General features: G+C 44.3%; 1 protein-coding gene across 1 annotated transcript in view; it reads left to right on the top strand.

Annotated features, from left to right (window-relative positions):
- The window catches only part of ZDHHC15 (zinc finger DHHC-type palmitoyltransferase 15), a 1,138,753-nt gene that overhangs the window by 559,210 nt on the left and 564,110 nt on the right, over positions 1-15,433 (top strand). Inside the window, exon 7 of the mRNA XM_044057691.1 lies at positions 12,671-12,791. Coding sequence (XP_043913626.1) covers positions 12,671-12,791 — 121 coding nt within the window. The remainder of the gene's footprint in view (positions 1-12,670; positions 12,792-15,433) is intronic.

Genomic DNA, 15,433 nt, shown 5'->3' with positions numbered 1-15,433 from the left:
GGCTCTGTCAGGGGCTTCTTAGAAAGGAACAGACTTCAGATCTATCATGGAGGTGGGCACTTGTTCCTCTATGTACACCTTTACCAAGTGCTAAAAAAGGGATGGCTTCTCCAGGTCCAGGACAACCTTTGTTAGGACAGTCATGTCTAGACTGCTAGACAACTCTTCTTCTGAACAGCCAACCATCCTTCTTCCTTCAGATGTGGAATTCACCCATATTTCAGGAATACTGCAACAATGATTTCAAGTCAGTAATTAGTTCAGTTGTGCAAGAACTTACTGTAACAATAGATGCCTTACTTGTCATTGTTGTAGTATTTCACCCCACCCCACCCCATCCCCTCCTCTGTATTTCACTTCCATCTTCAGTTGTCTCTCCCTCCTCTGCTCTAGCCTTGTGCTCTTACACAGGTACAGTGGACTTTTCTTACAAGTTACACCCCTCCTGGCTGACTAGTCTCCTCTCTCAGTAGTCTTTGGGCAACTGACTTGGAGATGGTCTGAGGATCCACACTCATATGGCCATCTTTATACTGTATGAACTGAGGTCACGCGTCGGATGTATGACCTAGGGAAGGTAAAACTCTGGTACCCCGAACGTTAGTGGTGACAAGCCATATGTCAGGAAGTTAGGTACTGCTTCTGGGCGTGGGGTTTACCATTTAGGAGATCTTCTTAATTTTATTTCAATTTCTCTGGCCATTACTTCATCCCATTTCATAATCTCTACATTAGCACTCCATTCTATCAATTTAGCATCTTTGTTATGTTCCACTGGGTCTTCCTAACTATTTCTCCAAAATGTATGTATTTCATTTTTTTTTTTTGGCAGTGCTGTTTCTATTCTTTTTGCTTGCTTTCCAAGTTGTCTATAAAATGTTTTGGGTCATCAATGAATAGCTTATTTTGTACTTGTCATTTATATTTATATGCATATCTTCTAAGTTTTGCTGCCTGTGCTGATATTTTTAGTTTATTATTTGCAATGTTGTATGATAAATCCTGGTCTGTTTTGAAACTGTCTATTGCTTTTACCGCCTATATCTTTCTAAGTATTTTTAATGATCTGTTCCGTCTTCTATGTTCTTCTGATAGTAACACTTCTTGTTTTAGCTGCATTATAGTTTTCTCTATACAATTCTTCCATGGTGGGACTATATTTCTTCCTCTCCTCTCCCTAATTGCTCTGTTTTATGTTGTAAGACTTTTATCTGTTATTAATTCAGCTGCACAGTAACATATCCTATTTATTTCAGTTATGTCACAAGAATTTCTCTTAATAGTCCTAAGTACTGTGTTTATCTGTTTTACCAAACTTCTAACATTTTGGGTCTTATTTACTTCCTGTAATTTATTTCTTTCATCAATCTTAATGTGTGTAGCCATGTCTATTAAATCAAGCAGCTCTTTCCTTAGTTCATTTTCTTCTAGACTGAGAATACCTTCTTTGCAACTTTCCATATACTTCAGAAAGTTCCAAAACATCTTCTTGTGGTATATTCTCTTCAGATGCACCGACTCACCTATTGCCCTTCTTTATGGGAACTCATTGGTCCTTCACTGTAACATTTCCTGTGTGAGAGTTGCCATTGTTTTCTGCTCCTTCCCTTGCTGTGCAATGTCAGCTGAACTTTTGTACTGCTCTCCTACAGAAGGCTATAGAGTATTACCATGTGACAAGTCTTCAGATGGCTCCTGCTCCACCTCTTTCTCCTTAAACTGGGGACTCATTGTTCCATCATACTGTGGTATTACCTGTGTTGGATTTTCTTCACTAAATCCATAACGTCACAAATAATCCACAACTTCAGATCTGAAGTAGTTACTTCATTTGCTCTGCAACCTGTGGGTATCGGATCCGACTTCGGATCCGAGCCGGCAGCTTTCCAAGATCCGAGCTCCTAGCTCCTCCCCCCTACCCATAATCCCCTGCTACCAACCATATTACCTCAGATTGTTTTTTGCCGCGGCTGAAGAAGCTTACCCTTTGAAGAGCTCCTGGCTGGGTGAGATCGTTTCTGATTATAACTTCATCCTAGAGTTTAAAAATCGTGTGTGTGTGGTAGTAAACCTTTTTCTACCCCTTTTTAGTGCTAGTTTAATTTTTTTCCTTGGTACAGTTAATTAGTTTTTCTTTTGTCACTCCCCCTCCCCCTTAGTGTTTGGGTGTGTGTGTGAGTGTTTAACATGGCGGAAGGGCCTAAGGCCATTTTTTCTAAATGTACTGAGTGTGGCCACAAGCTTTCCCCAGCTGATGGCCACACTCAGTGCGTTTTGTGCGGGGGGGGCAGCCCATCTTTCAGAGGCCAGCTAGATCTGTGCGGCCTTTAACCCCTGGGCACTTCAGGATAGGAACAACAAGCTGATCCTGGCGGGAAAGCTCCCCCAGGAGTCTGCTTCTTCTTCCTCTCCCGTTCGGGCTCCGGCTGCCTCTGCGGCCTCGGCGCCCTCTGTTCCCTTAGCTCAACCCGGGACTCAACCTCCCTCTTCGGGTTTGAGCTCTGGGGAAACTAGTGCCTCCTCAACTAAGGAGAAGAGGCACAAGGATAAGGAGGGACATAGATCCCATAAAAGGTGGGCCGAATCTCACCCCTCGGCTCTGCCAGCTAAAGTAGCTAAGTCTCCTTCGCGGGTCTCCAGATCCTTCTCCTCTCGGCTCCGTTCGCCTAGATTCTCGCCGGAGCCGGAGGAGGAAGATTGGTCTCCCTCGAGGTCATCGAGGTGGCCCTCTCGGCCCGCCTCCTTCCAGGTCAACCAAAAGCATCTCCGAAGCAGATATGGATCGGATGATGCGTCGGTTCTTACAGGCCAAAATGCAGATGGGGGTGCTCTTGCCTCCCCCCCCCTCTGGGGGGGGTGTGTGGCCCCCATGTTTGCCCCGATCACTCCTTCTCCAACTCATTTTCGGATCTTGGAGTCATCGGATCCAGGCCCATTCTGACCCAGGGATTTGTCGGCGCCGATAGCGCTGGTCTCTTCGACGCCGACTATGCCCTCGAGCTTGTCAGATCCGAGCTGTCAGGGCTGAGGGCTGAGTGTCGGATCCGAGGGAGTTGTATCTTTGGAGCTGTTGGCTTTGGAGCGCACCTCTCTCTCGGCGTCAACTGCTTCGGCTTCGACCCCGATCCCTTCCTTGGACCCAAGGAGATTGCTCTCAGTGGCTGGCGAGGGTGATTCACCTTCAGCTTTTGAGGTAGTGGAGAGGGTACTGTCGAAATCCTCCAGATCCCCGGTTCGGGCTTCGGATCCACCCGTACCCCCACTGTATGAGGGTCTGTCTTCCATCATCCGACCATCGGGACAGCCTGCCCAAGCCCTCCAGCTAGTTCCCGTGGAGGAACAACAACCCATGGACGAGCCCTCTTTGGATAGCCCCACCGAGGAGGTTCCTCAGAAACGGTGTAAAAGGAGACACCTGGACTCCCCCGAGTCCGTTACCACCGACACGGACTTAGATGATAGGGAGGGTTCCCCAAGGTCACCCCCTGAAGATGTCTCCTTTGGAGACATCATGGAAATGTTGCGTATTAGAGGGGGGGTGGTCTGCCCAAAAACCTTCCCTTGATGAATCCATGTTCCTGGAGGCATTTGAGGCAGGCCCGTCTACCTCCTGGGTGTCCCCTCCAGCCGACCCCCTGGTGGACTTAATTACCACCAGGGCATGGAAGGAGCCCGACACCGTGGAGCCAATTCCTAGGCATCCCGATAAAATACTAAGTCCCCCCACAGATAGGTAATCATGGGCCAAAGGAACCCCTGTTGATGCCATGTTGGTGGCGGTGGCCACCAAGAAAGAACTCGCTCAGGAGAGTTCTTTGGTCCACCCGCCAGATAAAGAATCTCGAGCATTGGACCGGATTGGGAAGCGGATGTTTGCTTCAGCGATCTTTTCAATAAGGGCGCTGAACTATATGGCACATACCATCAGGCTACAGCGAGACTTGATCAAGGAATACGCTGCAGCCCCCCCGGAGTCCATGTCGGTCGGAGACAGGAATGTGTTTACGACATGAATGGCCACTCTGAAATCCATCTCTAATATGTCTATGCGGCTCCTCTCTCATGCTTCGGAAGGAGCCGCTAGAGCCAGCAGAGCAGGGGTCGTCTTATGACATCACACCTGGCTCCGTCTTTGCGACTTCGCGGATCCCTTCAAGGCATCCTTCTCGAATGCCCCCTTTGACGGTTCTGCTCTTTTCGGCAAGACCATTCGCGATACACTGGTCCAAAGCGAAAAGGACGGGAAGACGCTGTCTGCCATCGGAGTCCACTTCTCTAGTCCCCAAAGATCCTTCTCCAGGAATCAGAGGGAACAAAAGAAGCTGTGGTTCTGCAAGTCTCAGCAATCCCATCCAGCTGCAGACCACTTGTCCTCTAGAGGCAGAGGAGGACAAGGTGGACGCCGGCTCAGAGGCAGAGGGGGACCGCATAATTTCGGGTCTAGAGAACCTTTCTTGGACAGACCTGCACAACAGCCCTGAGGGCTTACCCAACTGTCCCTCTCTGGAGGCAGTCGGGGGGCGGTTGACGGAGCACCTGTCAAACTGGGAGTCCCTTACAACGGATCGATGGGTGCTCTGTATCATTTCCAGAGGTTATTTCATTCCTTTCCTAAATCTTCCCCCAAAATCAGATGCCTCCCCGATGTCCCACCCGATCAGAGGGAGGCAGCGGCTTCAGAGATTTTGAAGCTGCTAAGAAAGAGCCATCCAGCCCGTCCCCCCCCAGATCAGTCCGGATTGGGTTATTACTCAAGGTTCTTTTTGGTGCCAAAGAAAACCAGGGACCTCAGACCCATCTTAGAGCTTTCCGCTCTGAACCTATTCATACCCAAGGAAAAGTTCCGGATGGTCACTCTTCAATCTATTCTCCCCCTTCTGCGGGAGAATGACTGGATGTGCTCCATAGACCTCAAGGATGCGTACTACCACATCTTGATGGACAGACAACCCAGGAGGTTTCTCCGCTTCCGGCTCGGAGCCAGTCATTATCAATTCAGGGTTCTTCCATTCGGCCTCACCTCAGCCCGCAGAGTGCTCACCAAGGTCATGGCGGTGGTTGCAGCCCACCTGAGACTTCAGGGTATTCAGGTCTTCCCGTACCTAGACGACTGGCTCCTTACCGTGACCAACAGGCATCAGCTCTCTGTGGCAAGAGATTATGCACTGACCCTAGCCCACAACCTAGGCATTTCAGTAAACTGGCAGAAGTCCTGCCTGTGCCCCACTCAAGCCCTGGAATTCATAGGGGCCAGGTTGGATACTAGAATCTCCCGAGCTACTCTAACATCAGTCAGACTGAACAGCTTGTCTTATCAGGTGTTAGCCCTTCTCCGGAATCCTACTCCTCCAGCAGAGTTAGTCCTGAGGGCACTAGGGTCTATGGCAGCAGCGATCGGTCTTTCCCTCCATGCCCATCTGCGAATGCGAATATTACAATGGACCCTTCAAGTCCAATGGTCCTTCTTGTTCCACCCGTTGAACACGCCGATACCGCTGAGCAGAGTTTGCAGGGACCCCCTTCTTTGGTGGTTACATGCGCGGGAACTCAGAGAAGGGAGGCATTTTGTGATCCCCCCCTGGTCGAAGCCACATTGACCACGGACGCTTCTCGCCTCGGGTGGGGGGGCATTGTTCAGGCAGATCCGTTCAAGGCACGTGGACTTCCCTAGAGACCGCATTGCATATCAATGTCCTAGAGATGAGGGTGGTGCTTTTGGCGTTGCAAGATCTCCACGACCTTCTTCCCCTGGGGACTATTGCGATCCAGACAGACAACATGTCTGTAGTCTGGTATATAAACAAACAGGGAGGAACCAGATCCTATCCCCTGTGTCGAGAGGCCATGAGAGTTTGGGAATAGGCGATCTCCACCAACAGTTTTCTAGTAGCAACGCACATCCCGGGACAATCCAACATATTAGCGGACAAGCTAAGTCGGGTGCTTCTCACTCCGTACGAGTGGTCTCTGAATCCATCTGTTGCGAAGCAGATCTTCCACAAATGGGGTCAGCCTCGCTGTGATCTTTTTGCTTCTCCTTTAAACACAAAATGCAGCGAGTACTTCGCAGTAATTCCCCCCAGAGGGGAAGACCCCCAGAGACGTTCTAGTCCATTCTTGGCCTCCCGGGCTCCTTTATGCTTATCCCCCCCTTCCACTCATGATGAAATTCATTCAGAAAGCCTGTCGGTTGGGGAGCAGAGTTATCCTCATAGCCCCATTCTGGCCTCGGCAGATCTGGTTCCCCTTTCTGCGGTCTCAGTGTGGCTCCTCCGTGGATTCTGGATCCCATTCCAGAACTGATCTCTCATCCCGTGGGTTGCCCAACCCCGAACCTGGTCAACCTCAAGCTTGCGGCTTGGCTGATCCAGTTCCATTAATGGCTAGGACTCCCGGTATCTCATCTCCCATTAAGGCCATTCCTGTTGCGGCTCATAAGCCGTCTACCAGAAAACTTTACAACAGTAAATGGAAACGTTTTTCCATTTGGGCCAAAGATAAGGGCTTGGACACATTTACTGTCCCTATTCCGACCATTCTGGACTTCCTTTCGTTGATCTTTCGGCAGGGAGCAAGAGCTTCTACGGTTAAGGTGCAATTGGCGGCCATCTCCCATTTCCATGTGGGTGATGGCATAGGTTCCTTAGCATCTGCAAAGTTGTGCAAAACCTTCTTACGAGGCATCTTCCTTTTAAATCCACCGATAAAGTCTGTGGTTCCCCCATGGTATCTCACTCTAGTCTTGCAAGCCTTGACGAGTCCACCTTTCGAACCTGTGGCCTCAATTCCGTTGAAGTTCTTGTCATGGAAAACAGCCTTCTTAGTGGCTATTACTTTGGCAAAAAGGGTTTCAGAATTACAAGCCTTGTGTATGAAACCTCCTTACCTTATCTTTCACAAAGATAGTGTGTCCCTCAGGACTAACCTGTCTTTCTTGCCTAAGGTTGCTTCAGAAGCAAATATAAATCAATCGATAAATCTACCAGTGTTTTTTCAACATTTCAGAACAAGGGAGAATACACATTACACAAATTGGATGTACACAGACAGCTGCGTTTCTACTTGCATAGGACTAGAGAGTTTCGCAAGTCGGACCAGTTGTTTGTCTCATATGCAAAATCAGCCATGGGTAAAGCCATTTCCAAAGTCACTGTAGCAAATTGGATCCGCCAGTGTATTATTCAGGGGTATATATCATCTGGCAAACCAGCCCTGGTTAGTATCCGTGCTCATTCTACAAGATCTGTAGCCACCTCAACAGCCTTTTGGTCTAGGGTTCCAGTGGACGACATATGTTCAGCAGCTACTTGGTCCTCTTCTCATACGTTCATTTCTCATTATAAATTAGATGTGATTTTGAGGCTTCTTTTGGCTCCGCGGTGCTAAGGAATATCATTCCGTAAGGACCACCCAGGTTCTTAAAAGGTAGCTGGGGACTCTGTCCCACAGATTGCAGAGCAAATGAAGTAACTACTTCAGATAAAGAAGTTATGTACTCACCATAACGTTCCATCTGAGTAGGTACTTCATTTGTCTGCAACCGACCCCCCCTGCCATCCCCCGAACCTTTCGGGATTTTCTGATCACCTTTGCAGTTGATTGTTTTGTGTTACCAGGTTGGTGAGGCAAAAAAAACGATCTGAGGGTAATATGGTTGGTAGCAAGGGATTATGGGTAGGGGAGGAGCTAGGAGCTCGGATCTTGGAGCTTGGAAAGCTGCCGGTTCGGATCCGATACCCACAGGTTGCAGGCAAATGAAGTACCTACTCAGATGGAACGTTATGGTGAGTACATAACTTCTTTTTTCTGTCTGTTCAACTTCTTTCTTAGTAACCTTATTTTCTACTTTTCCCCACTGTTCTAGTATTTTTTGTGTTGTGAAATGTTCCATGTGTGGATGTCTTTACATATATAGCTCTTTAAATATCTTTGTGCTGCTTTTTATTTTGATTAGTTTTGCTTTCTCCATTGCATAAATGTTGCACTGTATCAGGTTTCTTTTTCTTTCCCATGTCCATACTCCTCCTTCAGATGCCATCCCTCCACTTGCTGCTCCTCAATTTGGGGACTAATTCTTCCGTTATGCTGCAACATTACCTGTGCTAGAACTTCTACACTAAGTCCTTCACTTCGGTTTCTGTTTAACTTCTACCTTACAAATTCTCAGTTTTTTTTTTTTTTGTATTGTGGAATTTTCCATATCTGGATATCTTTGCCTGTATCTTTGGAGCTGCTTTTTTGTTAGTTTGGCTTTCTCCTTTGCATAGATATTGCACCATGTCAGATTTATTTTTCTTTCTCATTTCCACGTTTCTTTTGCATACATTTCAACCATCTCTGGGTTTTGTTCATTATATTTTCACAATTCCTCTGTCGCTTCTTTTTCTAGGTGGCCCAAAGTTTCTAATGTTTTTTTTCATGGATCTGTTGTATTAATGAACTTAAAATTTTATTTAAAGCTTTTAACAGTTCTTCTTTTGCAATATTTTTCTTTCTTTTAATTTCTGTCTTAGTCTTTTGAATATTTTCTATCTGAAAACACTAGGCTTCATGAATAATGGTAGCAATCCATAGTTTCTTCCTTATCCTCAGTAGTCCATTCTGTCATCTTTGTAGTGTTTTTTTGGCCTGTCAGGTTTTGAGTTTTGTGGACTACTACTTCCTTCTACAAAAGGGGGGGGGGGGGGCATACTCCCTTGAGCCTGGCTTAACCCCATTGTTGGAATGTTTGTGTCTTGAGAATTCTACATGGCCATTTTTTCCAGTCCTGGCACTAGTGCATTAACCAGGATTGGGCACTTTTTTATCCTGAGACCTGTGCACCCAGCTGTCTTTTCTATTTTTAACCTGTCTGTCTCCATGATATATGCTGTATAAAAATACTGTCTGTATATTAGTGGTGTCTCATTGAGAATTTATGAAAACTGGGTTCAACACGTGAAGGTACTCACCAATACTTGAGGATGAATTAAGTTCCAGCAATATGACTCTCTTTTTCTTGCTAATTTGATCATCACTTGGACTCCTTTATTTGTTATGGACCAGGAACCTTGTATATACACTGAGGTCTTATGACAATTACCGTTTTCACAGTTTGTCTGTCTCACTCCCACATTACAGTGCAGAGTTTGCTGCCAATGGCTTCATGATCATAACTTGCTCACAGCCCTGCTCTTACTTCGAATCCCCTGGTATTTCTTGGAATGACATTCCTTCAAAGCCCGAGTCTGAATGTCCTTCTGTTCTAGAGAGTTCATTATAGTTGCCATGTCAAAATCCTTACTGGTTGTTTGGGAATCTCATTTAAATTGTCACAAGTTAACTTATAAAGATTTTAGATCAGAGGGCTCTATATAAGCTCTTTAAACTCCTCAGGCACTAGAGACAACTACCTCAAGCCATAACCCCTCCTTTATCAGGTCACACAGACAGTAGTAGTGTGGTAATGGAACAGTGTGGCAAGGAAAGTCTTAGCATGTCATTCCCCCTAAAGAAAGCAAGATCTTGCCAAATTTCAGTGATGACGAGGCACATTCTGTGGCCTGAAACATCCTGGTAGGTACTCTGAATTAAAGCACTAGCCGTTCTTTAAGTCTCAGACCGAGAGGCTACAGCATCTAGAGGATTGTTTGTTCTTCAAGATTAACCAAGAAATCAAATATGTTTTGTTGCACATGTAAACTGTATGCTTCTATTGTTCTCAGTCAGCAAGGCAAATGTGAATAGGCAGTAGATGTTTTCTCAATGATATGAGTAGAGCTGTTTATGTATTGCTTCATGTTCTAACCTGTGATTCTCTGCTTACTAGTGAATCTTCAGAATAACAGGCCAGATCTGATTCTGCAATTTTTCATGATGAGCCAGGAAAGCCTGTATGCTTGCTCTTCATTTTCCACCTGTTTTAGCTTCTATGTGGGTGGAAGAGGCCCTATCACTTGAAATAAGTAGTGCCTTTGACTGTGGCACTCGTTTCTCTATGGGCACACTGCTGTCCTTCTGAGTCATCCAGCAAGTGTAATAATACATGTGTCAGAATTTACCAGAAAGCATTCCGCCGAGGCTGCATTCTATGCCAAGTAGAAAAGATTACCTGTACAGATTATCAAATACCCGACACCACATGTCCTTTTGCAACTTCTGTTTTTTAATTTGGGTCTTAGTTATTCTTCAATAAAGGTCCAGGTTTTAGTTGTTTCAGTTTTCAGTGGTCTAGCAAAATTAGTTAATTAGACCCTTCCTAAAGGGTATTCCTTAAATTAGACGACCTGTCAAAAATCCGCCCCCACTTTGGAATATGAACAGTAGGCTCAACATACTTACATACTTTCACGTCTTCTTTCTGAAGCAGTTGTTTCAGTAGATTTCAGATTTGTATCCTGTAGTGACTAAATTTACTTTCACAACAGTCACTTCAGAGCAGTTACATGTATTTATTTTATTTATTATGTTTTGTACTGGACCAGACATCTGTTTTGTTTTGTTTTTGAGTGTCCAGGTCTCTTTCTCTCAACGTTAGTTTATGTTATCTCCAAAAACTCATTTCAGAGGTTGCTATGACTCATTTTGTTTACTTGGGTTAGGTTGCTTACAAGGAAGCCAAACCGTGTCTTAATGGCATGTTTACTGTATAGTCTTCTGCTTCCAGTAGAGCAGTTGACTGCATACTAATGCCACTGAAGGGTATTCCAGTAGAGGAACACAGCAGTAAATGGTGCAAGCTTTAGGAAAGTCCATACCTTGGGCACCCTTGCTGTTGGAACCAGGTCATCTGTGAAAAGTTGCACATAGTACTTTTACCTAGATCTGTAGTCAGAATTGCAGCTTTCTTTGAATAGGTGTTTTTTAGGACAACATACCCTTAAACCATTCCCTTTCTTGGTCTTGTGGCTCTGGTTGTCCTTCCTTTTATTCATGATATCTCACCATATGTCTGCTTTAAAGTCCTTTCATGGTACGAGAATGCTGATCTGTGAGTACCTGCTGTAGCTGCAGATCCTTGGGAGAATAACCTGCTTTGTGTGCTTATCTTCTTTGGTGTAGATCCTGAACAGTGTCTAGAAGGACAACTGGTCAGATTTCTAAATTCCAATCATAGTTCTCCTCCTTTGTAAAGACAGTCTGTGCTCTTTTAGATAATTAATTTTGAGATCTGTGTAGCTCAATAAAAAAAAAAAAATCTCATTTTGCACTATTCTGATTGGCAAAGTAGTCTTTTCATCATTATTTTCAAATCCTGATCATTAATGTTGAATTCACACAAAAATTCTTGGAACTGTCACACTATAATTTTCTGCTGTCTGTCACCCTCTTTGTCTTTTATGCCTTTATGACTGATGCTACAGTCCAAGCTGTATGGGTTGATGTATGTTTAAACTGCATTGTTATGTTATACTCTTACTACTTTTTACTGTTTTCTCTTACAGATGATACATACTTTGAGTAGGTGTAAAGCAGTGAAGGTGACAGTATAATATAGTAGACATCCTGTAACCTAGGTCCCGAAACATATGACAAAGTATATGCCTTAGTGAACTGCATGTTTAAAAGTGTGAATACCCATTTACGAGGCCATAAGAAGTAAGTAACCATCAGTCTACTCACTGCAGAGGGTGCTTCATTTTAGGAAGGGAATATTATTGTTCAGAGATTTTAAATAAGCCATGGGTTTGCTATTTTACAAAAATGGCAAGTGGACGGCAGGACTGATCCTTCAGACAAGGGGGGAGATATGAGGCAGAAACGTACCCTTAAAAGCAATATCCATGTAGATTAGTTAGGATGCTATAGGGAAGGAAGGTACGATAAACATTTGAAAAAAATGTTTACTCGCTGTTATTGTACCTGTTACACACAGTGAAACTACCTCTTGTTAAACTGATTGCTTGCACAGTATTATAGAAGATACAAGGCACCTGTGCCCTGTGGTCATTCATGCCTTTCCAGTACCCAGCTTAGACCTTACCACCTCTTTTAAGGAGTGACATGCCAGTCATACAAGGAGTGAATTTGTGGATAACACATCCAGATATCCAACTCCTTTTTGTAGGAAGAAAGTGCGTTGTTTTGTTTCATTTGGAATGGAAGTTTGTTCCAGGGAAGGATTGAAGTGTTGCATGACTGATCAGGTTTAGATCCCTGGTTCTAGTGTTTGATTTGTGGAGATATAGGAGATGTTGGACTACTGGATCACTGATGACCCAAAAGGCAGGGCAAAGATCTCCCCTAAGGAGTCTGTAGGACATTGAATAGATAGTTATCCCAGCCTCTCCTGTTAGCTCATATCTTTTGAGTCTGTTTGGCTTTGAGAGCCTTTTAGTTAGGTTTATTTATTTTAACAAAATGAAGGTATTTAATTTTTAAACGTTTATTTAATTGTGGCCTTTTATAAGAAATCATCAGGAGTATATAGTGAAGTATAAAGTGTTGAGGGCATTTTATAAAATATGAATAAATGTCTTTAATGAATGATACTTTTCTGCATCCCTGTCAGTAGTATGAAGGGAGGGTATGGACAAATAGAAGCAGGATACGTTTTGGGAAGGCACAACATAATCTTAGTATATCAAGAAACTATTACTTATTATTCTGCTTTACCTGTAGTATATAATCATTTTGTTTACACTCCAACATAGGGGTTTACTAAATTGTTATTTTTGTCTTTGTTTTGTAGGGTGAACAACTGTATTGGATTTTCAAACTACAAATTCTTCCTGTTGTTTCTAATTTACTCCTTACTTTATTGTCTCTACATTGCTGCCACGGTATTGCAGTATTTCATCAAGTTCTGGGAAGTAAGTTTTCAGATGCATTTTATCCTGGATTTTGTAATGTTACTCTCTTGTTTTTTTTTTCTTTACTCCTATTTGAAGCTGTAATAATATATATGACATTATGATCCCCATTTGAACTTTTTATTCTTCTGCTTTAGTAACTTTGACTTTATAGCATGGTTTTGGATTTCTTGAAAAAACATTTTAGTAAAATATGTGCTATTTTACTTCAGGAGGTTGCCCCCACCATTAAGAAAGAAACCACTGTTGTTTGACATCTACTTCTCTGAAGTACAGGCCAACACTAAGGGACTCTGGCTAACAAAGTTCACAAATGACTGCAAACTGGGAGCCATTATTGAATCCCCAAATGATGTGGATATTCTACAAAAGGGCCATACAGAAACAGATGCTTGGTGCCAGAGCCATGGGCTCAAGCTTAATGCCAAGAAATGTATAGTTATCCCCTTTGGGAAAACCACATACCCATGAATTACCACATAGGTGGCAATACACTAAACACCGAAAGTGTGATGAGAGACTTAAGGACACAGGTGGACACTGGTCTCACCTTCGATAACCACATTGCCACAACAGTCAGAAAATCCTTCTATGTGGCATACCTCATCACTAAGGGTTTTTCATCCAGAAAAAAGAAGGTCATTGTCCCACTGTACTCATCCCTCATTAGACCCATTGTAGAGTACAATTCCCCGTTTGGTATGTACCTCACAAGACATCTGCAACAGCTGGAAAGGCCGCAGAAGTATCTCACTAAAAGAATCGCAGGCCTAAAGCAGATGCCCTATGCTGACCGTCTAAAAAAAACTCCAGCTATACTCTGTGGTATATCGTCTACTCAGAGGTGATCTCTGCTTAACATACAAGGCCATGTCAAACCCTGAGCTGTTGGACATGCTTCACGTAAAGAAATCCCAATCCCTCAGAGCCACACACTCCAGGGATCTAAACCTTGCCATCACAATGAGCAAAATATGCTGGAGGAATAGGTTCCTGACCCAGAGACTCCTCATACTCTGGTATAGACTGCCCATACATGTCAAGCAGAGCTCCTCCTTGGCCCTCTTCAAAAGGAAACATGACGATTGGATGGGAGATAGGAAATTCACCCCGGGGATCACGTCAGTTGCCCTGCTAGACAGGGGTCCAGGGAAGTAAATATCGTGAGAAGAAATATCCAGGGAATTGTTATGGCTAGGCTTGTATAAGGCCCTATGGCCGATAGCCAAATACCATTCTATGAAGCTGTTGCAGAACTCCAAAGAAGCCAGACTTCAGCCACTGAGATAATCAGCTGCAGCAGTTTGAGGACCTAGCAAATAGTTGCCTGATCAGAATAGCGAAAGAATTACAAATATATATGTCAAATGACTTTGTAAGAGCCATAACTAGGGAAGGTGCAAAGGGGACTGCTGCTCTGGATGCAAGCTGTTAGAGATCCATGGTCAGCAGGTGGTAATGTTGTAGTAGTAAAACCATTGCTGTTTGAAACCACAAGTGTATATTGCAAACATGACTGAAGCACTAGATGTGCAAGTGCAGCAAGCTGCTTGTCACATTTGTATCGAGCAACTTGCTACAGCTCATAGAGCAACTTCAGCTTTGAGAAGATTTTAAGATCTTTTTGAGGAGCTGCATAGAGCACTATGTGTGTACGGTTACAGTTATGATTCTGGACCTAAGCAAGTGAGATGTACTGGTGTTCTTCATGTTTCACTGTTGCAGTCATTACATTTGGGTTATCTGCCCGCAGGTAGCCATCAGCCTGCCTGAATACCAGAGTCTTGGATTCCTGCGTCAGATGCTGTCTCTTCTTCCATGACGTCAGGTCGTCAGGGGTATAAAACATGCAGCTGACGCCATTACATCAGTCTTTCTTGCCGCGCGGTGCCTGAAGCAGAAGCAGTTCGCAAGTGCCGGTCGGCCGACTCCTGAAATTTTAATTTTTGAGTTTCAGAACCAAAGTCTTCAAAAATGCTAAGTACACCATTGGGGAACCTTTTTCCTTGCCCTTTAACCTATGTCAGTAAAAGTTAACAATTGTCTTACCTGTGGAAAGCAAATACCTCATAAAGATTTTCATTCGTACTGCATTCCTTGCTTAGGCCCAGACAAAGATGTCCCTCGCTGTCGGTTTTGTGCCTTATTCAACCCCCGTACTATTCATCGTTGGTTTATTTTTACAGGAAATTATTTTGGTACTCTGTTTAACTATCCAGAAATGGTTTAACTATCCAGAAATGGCTTTGGTAAGCCATCTGAATACCGATATTCCAAAAAAACGTAAAGATAAAGACAGAGACAGACCACTTAGGTCCAAAACTGCCGATGACGCTTCCGTTAAGCTAGTCGCCAGTTCGCCGGTACTCAGTGAGGAGCTTTCGTAGTCCCTGATACCCGCTACTTCAGATTCGCAGGCCTCTAATGAAACCCATTTGGAGTCCGGTATGCCACGAGATGCTTCTTCGATTATGGAACCTGCGGATGTCTCTACCTTGGATGGGTCCGGAGCCACTGTGCAGACACCGGCTTCTGAGTGTGTATTCAGGCCTACAGACTTACATTTCAAACAGACGCCATCTTCTTTATCAAGACCTAAAACTCGACCCACGCCTAGAAAACTGACGTCCAAACCACATGGT

The sequence above is a fragment of the Protopterus annectens genome, chromosome 15.part0 (genome assembly GCF_019279795.1).
Source record: "Protopterus annectens isolate FY-2018-M chromosome 15.part0, PAN1.0, whole genome shotgun sequence".
Taxonomy (NCBI): domain Eukaryota; kingdom Metazoa; phylum Chordata; order Ceratodontiformes; family Protopteridae; genus Protopterus; species Protopterus annectens.
The sequence above is the reverse complement of the archived record's forward strand: the minus strand, read 5'-3'. Positions and strand labels throughout refer to the sequence as shown.